Consider the following 7,290-nt stretch of genomic DNA (forward strand, 5'->3'; position numbering starts at 1 on the left):
TATTTTATAGAATAAATCAGTAAAAATAATAATTTATCTTATCCTGCTGGTAACCCAACTCAAATTCAGGATAAGAATTTTAACTAGAGAGACATGATAGGATAAACTACATGATTAACTTATCATATCCTGCTGTGTCACCAAACACTGGACTGAAACAGGATATGATACAGTTATCTTATCATGTCTCTTATCCTGCGCACCAAACGGACCCTAATTATGTACCGACCACTTTTTTGGAAAATATCTCGAATTAAAGTTTTCTAAGTAATTAATTTTTTTTGACTAAAGTGTAATTAACACGGTCAATTATTCAAAAATAATTAATTCGGTCAAAAATATGTTTTCTAATTGTTTTGAAAAAAATTTAATATGAACACATTTTGGTCAAAAAAAATTAATGCATGACTATATCCTTTTTTGACCAGAAAAATTGATTGCACTTGGTCTATATCCTTGTATATATTCATTCACATAGAACAATGAAAAAAAAAAATAGACAACATATCATTAAAACACTCTTCTATTTCCAATGTCCCTAGCTAAAAATCGATTGTTTCTAACGTCTTATTTCATCAATATAAATACACACAATCACTCATTTTGATCTTCACTTCATACCAATGAAAAACAACACAACAACGGTAAGAAACCTAAACCATCAAGAACAAACACTAACCAACGACAAAACCACCAACAATATGCACCCTGATTTGCACCACATCACTGAGCTTTTCCGAAGGAATTTTGGCTCTCAACGAATCCAAAATGAAGTCACAACACAAAGACTTCAAGGACAGTTGAAGGAGCTAGTTCGTGTTTCAGATCTCGATTTACCGAATCATCAACAATTGCGTGCAATTGTAAGGAGAATAAGAATGACATATGATTCCGTTCGGCTTTTGGCTGTGGCAGAAGAAGAAAACGGGGTTGTTGTTCATCCGGAGAGAAGCGATCAAAGAGCTTCTGCTTTGATGAGGAGGCACGGTTTGTGGTTGAATCGTGATAAGACGATCATCGGAACAATTCCCGGTGTTTGCATCGGGGATGTGTTTTTTTATAAAACGGAATTGGCTGTTGTTGGTTTGCATGGTCAACCAGAAGCTGACATTGATTATATACCTGGTAGTGTGAGTTCGAGTGGCGAACCGATTGCTACTAGTGTGATTGTTTCTGGTGGATATGAGAATGATGTTGATCAAAGTAATGTTATTGTTTATTCTGTTTATGGCGGTGAGGATAAGAATTCGAGGCAAGTTTTTCATCAGAAGTTAGAAGGTGGGAACCTTGCTATGGAGAGAAGTATGCATTATGGGATTGAAGTTAGGGTTATTCGTAGTGTCCAATATGAAGGTACTGCTTCTGTGTTTGATAAGGTTTATTTTTATGATGGTTTGTATAAGATAGTTAAATCTTGGGTTGATAGTAAATCTGGTTTTAATGTCTACAATTTTAAGTTACAGAGAATCGACGGTCAAGCTAAGATGGATTGTGTTGTTTTTAACCCTAGGTGTGTCTTATCTCTAGATATTTCCAAAAAGAAAGAGAATGTCGATATTAGGCTAGTTAATAATATTGATAGGAATCATGACCCGATCTATTTTGAGTATCTTCCGAGGGCTATTTTTCCGCATTTTGTGTTACAACAGAGCGGGGGGGAAACAGGTTGTGAATGTATAAACAACTGTGTGGATGGATGCTTCTGTTTCATAAAGAATGGAAATGAATTTCCATATAGTCAAAATGGGATTCTATTGAAAGGGAGGCCGTTCATTTTTGAATGTGGTCCACTTTGTCGCTGTCCTCCACATTGTCGTAACCGTGTTACACAAAAAGGTCTGAAACACAGGTTGGAAGTGTTTAGATCTAGGAACTCTGGTTGGGGAGTTAGGTCTTTGGACCTTATTCAAGCAGGTACTTTCATATGTGAGTACACCGGGATTGTCTTGACTAGGGAGCAACAACAAATTGTTACCATGAATGGTGATTCATTGATATATCCAAGTCAATTTGCAGAAAATTGGGCGGAATGGGGTAATTTATCCCTAATAGACACTAGTTATAAATGTCCATCCTATCCATCAATTCCTCCGTTAGAGTTTGCTATGGATGTGTCAAGAATGAGGAATGTTGCATGCTATATAAGTCATAATTCAACTCCTAATGTGATGGTTCAATTTGTTCATTTTGAGCATAATAATGTGATGTTCCCTCACACTATGCTATTTGCAATAGAGAACATCCCTCCATTGAGAGAACTTACCCTTGATTATGGGGTAGCTGATGGTGACTTGAGTGGCTAACTAGCCATATGTAACAAAATATTTTGAAAGCTTCACAAACTATACATTATGTTGAAGCTGAGTTTTAGGGAAAGTTTATAGGGGTAGAGTCAACTCCTTTCCTTTAGTTTATTTATTTTTATTTTTAATTTCTATTGTAATTTTCTTTCATACTCCATCCGTCCCAAATTATAAGGAAAAAAAACTCATTTTTTTTGTCCCAAATTATAAGAGAAAAATCATTTTCAAGAATGTTTTTTTCCTTATTTGCATAAAATTAAATGCAAATTGCATTTAATTTCTTCTCTCTCTCATTTTCTCAATAAACAACAACCAATAAAAATTGTTTTTACATCTTCCTATGCAACTTATTCCAAGGAAAACCCACAAAAACATACTTCAAATTCTCATGTTTTACTTTTTCTTAATAAGTGTGATTTTTTTATTTTTCCTTATAATTTGGGACGGAGGGAATACTTTGTTGAATCTACTCTCTTAGCCATATGAGTTACAAACATTTTATTCATTAAAACTACTATGTATTATGGTATTCCTAATAGTCGGATGTAGCTCAAATGATGAAAAGTTCACCATTTGTTTTGAGAACTTGTTAATCAGAAAAGATTAAGTAGAATTAACCGTGAATATACCTCCTTCACTGATTCGACTTTGCCATACATCTTCACTTTGTTGAAGTTGAATTAAAGTCAATAACTTTGAAAAAATAAACAAGTTCTTCCTTCCATAAAAAAAAAATATCTCCTCCACCTTCAAGTCTTGATGAGACCTAATAGATCACAATAAAAAAGACAAAGACAAAATTCTGCTCCATACTTTGATGCCAAATATTTTTCCATTGAAGTTCTTCATTAGAAAGTAACCGCCATCTACATATTACAAGGAGAAAAAAATTTAAAACCCTTAAAACTTATTTTGGCAAACAAATATCCTCCCAATTAACTCACAATATCTTCCTCGCACCGGAGGATCTCCTATAAAAATCTCCTTAGAATATCAACTATAGCTTTCCAAACAAACTTTAGCATTTTAAGAAAAGACACAAAAAAAATTAATAGACCCAAGAACCGAATTTATCAATAAGTTTCTCTTTTATTTTTTCTGATTAATGTAATGCTCTGTTAGGTTGTTTACAACATATCTATTAATACTTGATAGAAATTTAGCAAGTGTACTAAATAACCGTCAAGTAGTATAATAAAATCGTTCTTTCCGCAGGGATTGTTGTAAATCAATTGTAATTTGAAGACATACTCATGTAAATTGACATAAATTGTAAAAAGGGGGTTCTTGTTTGGTTTCAAGTTCAAACTTTTAAACTTTGGAATTGCTTTGGTGTTTAGATTGATGTAAGAAAAGCGATTGGTCCTTTTTGGGTCATCTAATTACTATTTCTCTTGGTAACGCCATGTATGATAACGAATTATTCAAATTAGTTTCATGATTTGATTAAAACACAATTGATTATGCCCAATGTCTTGGTAACATAATCCTCTCTCATGATCATCAATCCCTAATTTCTTAGTAAGACCTATGATCATGTGAGGAAGAAAAACTTTAATCTCTTAATCTCAATTAACAATCCAAAATTTCTTAAGTGAAAATTAATTGATCAATCGTTCCTAGATCGATGATTTATTCCTATCGTCATAGTAAAACAAATCATTGCAATCATCATATAAGTCGCGAATTCATACAAAGCATTAAGCACAAAGAACAATCAATAGAAACTAACTTCGTAATTCATTAATCATATCATATGACAATCACATAGTTCAAGATCAAAAGTAATTAGAATCACCTAAGGACCAATCATGAGAATTTAGCTAGACATTGCAAATTCAGAAATTACATCAAATAAAATGAAAGAAAGCATGATTACAAGAAGAATCTTGATGTGTTTCCACACTTGAATCCTTGCTTGGTCACTCTTGATCCTCCAAAATCGCTCCAATAGCTGTTCTTTTGCGTAAAAAAATTCGATAATGATCCAGATCTGATGTTTCCTTTTTATAAAAATGATCAAAAGTAACGTTTTCCGCCTGAGGCACAGAATTTCCGCCTCAGGCGTAAAGAATTACGTTTCAGGCACAGCTTTTTCCGCCTGAAACGGCAAAACAGAGAGCAATCTTGGTTCTTCAGTGAAATTTCCGCCCCAGGCGGAAAAACTTCCGTTTTAGGCGTAAAAATACTATACAATCCACCAATTTTCATTTGCTATCTTTCTTCGCATGTAGCTTCAAATCAATGTTTCATTCTTCATGATTTAGGTCAAAAACCTCTAAAAATACTTGAAAATGGTCTTTATTTCCATGTAATGACTAATGTCATCACAACCCCAAACTTGAACTTTTCCTTGTCCTCAAGGAATATCTCAATCTCCAGGAAAACAAAACACTACCTCGATTCATCTGGCTAAACAAACTCAAACCCAATCAAGTTAGACGTAATTTGCATGATATTTCAATGATCAATTTCGTCATGATTCAAGTACACACAGTTTCAAATTTAGGCAAAACAAAGAGCATCAAACAAAGATTGACCATACTTAATTTCTTCACACCCTCACCGACTCTCCTGTTTAAGGGTAATATAATCACTCAATCAACACATCATAACTAGACTACTATAAATTTGCAGACATTCTCAAAAATCAATCACCATGTCATGAGCACACACATTAGAGGACTTTTAAAGGTTATAACGTGGCCTGGTTAAAAGGTGGATGGTGGCTTTTCTGGTAAGTGAGTAAAAAAAAACTTGAAATTAGATACCACTGAGTCAAATAGATACAACACCCCACCCTACTTTGTAAGAATTTATACTTAGAGAACAATTCACAAAATTCCTTTTTGTTTTCAAAAAAAAATCACCATGATTATTATTTTTTTTTCTTCTTTTTTTTTTTCGATACTTCTTTTCTTGGTGAACTTTTGAATTTTTCTTTCATAATTTGGAATTTTTCTTTCATAATTTTTTTAGTTCTCTAGTATAGTATATCCACCCCAAACTTAAGTTGTTGCTAGTTCCAAAAGCAACCCCAAACTTAGTGAAATGCATTGTGCAAAAACCACTAAAGGTATCTAATTTTCCAAGAAAATCATTTTTTTTTTTTATATTATTTTGATAACTTGGGTCAGATACAAACAAAACATTTTTCTTTAAGCTCAAAAGGGGTTAAACAACGGATAAGCAATGATAAGGGTGGCTAGAACAGGCTCAAGGTACCAAACAACTTGCCTCGTGTGTACATCACAACAATAAATCAATTAAAGAGAACATGCGCAAATTCTAGAGACATAGCTAAGTGTGGAATTCTCATAATCATCAAAAGAAATCAGTGTTTGGGCTCAAAATCTCACAGTTTTTGGCTGAATTAAACTATGGTCAATATTTGTGAGAGTCCCTAAGCCTTGCCTAAATCATCACTATGATGCATCCGAAACAATCAAAAACATCACAAATTCATATCACACATTTGGTCAACAATTTTGAATCTAAGATGATAGCCAAACAAATTTCAATAGTGTGAAGTTTTCAAAAAGACTAAAACATTCAAAGAAAACACAACGACTAGCTCAAGTACTTATTATAGACCAACATCAAGCATGCAACAAATTAAACAAAGGAATCATAATACACAGGCCAAAAAGAATCTATAGAGGAGAAGGACAGTAAAGGTGAATGGCACAAAACCTCAATCCTGCTCGGGCATGTTGTGATCATGATCAAAACGAGGCAGATTTCCAGGAAATTGCATTGATGAGGACCCTCCTTCATCTGGAAGGCCAGCTGCCCTCCTTTGGCGAATGTAGGTAGCACGGTTCCTTTCATGTGTAGCCGCCATGCTCCTAACTCTTTGATTGTGAGCTTCATCAAATTCATGCATTGTTGGATATCTCGGATAGAAATATGCCGGGACTTGCTCCCGGTAACGCATGGATGCTTGCCATAAGGCGGATGAAGTGTCATAGTGGTCCGCCATATCAATGCCCTGTTGGGTGCTCATGTCCATTTTCCACACCATGTCAGCAAGAACATTCACATCAAATTGCGGAGCTGGAAAACCCTCCATCTCCGGAGCCTGTGGCACTTCATGGTGCATCACATTTTCAACATTCTCCTCCCTTTCTTCACCTCCTCCCTCAACCGTGTAATCCATTACATCATCCACATCAGCAAATGGAATGAATGTCTTGCCGAAAGTTTTTCTTCTCACATCTCTCACAAAAGTCGTAGTGACTTTTCTAGACTCTTCCATTTGATCATCATCAAAAGTAGCAACATTTTGATCCAGACACAGTTTAGTGATCAAACAGAGGTGTGTTAGACTATATGACCCGGGATCTTTCTGGATAATTGCAGACAAATCATCACTCAGAATTGTGCCCAAGTCTATGTCTTCACCTAACAAAATAGCTTGAAGTGCTAGCCCTACATCCATAGGAATCTCAGAATTGTTCCCACTTGGCTCCACGTTATTTATCCAAAATTCAGCCCAAATCCGTGGAATATCCAACAAATGAGCGGTTTTAAACCGCTGGGGTGGGAGCTGCCTAGATGGTCTCACCCACACACTTCCGGGTGCAGTCAGCTGAGATTTTAAAGCCTCACGCTTATCTGATGCCATGGTTGCCCTATTCTCACGTCGATGATTCAGAACACAGAATTCAGGAACATTGAAATGAAATATCCTATTTATAGTTTCCGGGGAGTAGTCTACATCTACCCCGCGTACTTTAGCAATCCGTGGTGACGAATTTTTCACTCGCCATGCATTACTCAAAAATTCTAATGCTAAAGTACGATTTCCAGACCGAAGACAGAAATTAAACTCATACCAATGCCTGTTGCGGAATTCTGCTTCAATTAAGGGAAATGCTAGCACTTCATCCGTGAGACGCCTTTCAGGTTTGAAGTCCTTACTTTTGAGAGTCTGGTACCGATTGTAGGCCGTTGGACGAACAAAACGTGACCGAGGAATTTCAGT

General features: G+C 35.4%; 1 protein-coding gene across 1 annotated transcript; it reads left to right on the top strand.

The window, feature by feature from the left end:
* Window positions 1-522: 522 nt before the first annotated feature.
* LOC123885822 (histone-lysine N-methyltransferase family member SUVH9-like) lies at window positions 523-2,403 on the top strand. The gene has a single exon (XM_045935154.1). The coding sequence runs from the start codon at window positions 624-626 to the stop codon at window positions 2,301-2,303; it is 1,680 nt and encodes a 559-aa protein (XP_045791110.1). The 5' UTR covers window positions 523-623; the 3' UTR covers window positions 2,304-2,403.
* Window positions 2,404-7,290: the final 4,887 nt, after the last annotated feature.

Source organism: Trifolium pratense, linkage group LG1, assembly GCF_020283565.1.
Source record: "Trifolium pratense cultivar HEN17-A07 linkage group LG1, ARS_RC_1.1, whole genome shotgun sequence".
In the NCBI taxonomy this organism is placed as follows: domain Eukaryota; kingdom Viridiplantae; phylum Streptophyta; class Magnoliopsida; order Fabales; family Fabaceae; genus Trifolium; species Trifolium pratense.

Excerpts from the sequence above, each read along its gene's own strand:
- LOC123885822 (XM_045935154.1), top strand. The coding sequence starts at position 624 with ATGAAAAACAACACAACAACGGTAAGAAACCTAAACCATCAAGAACAA.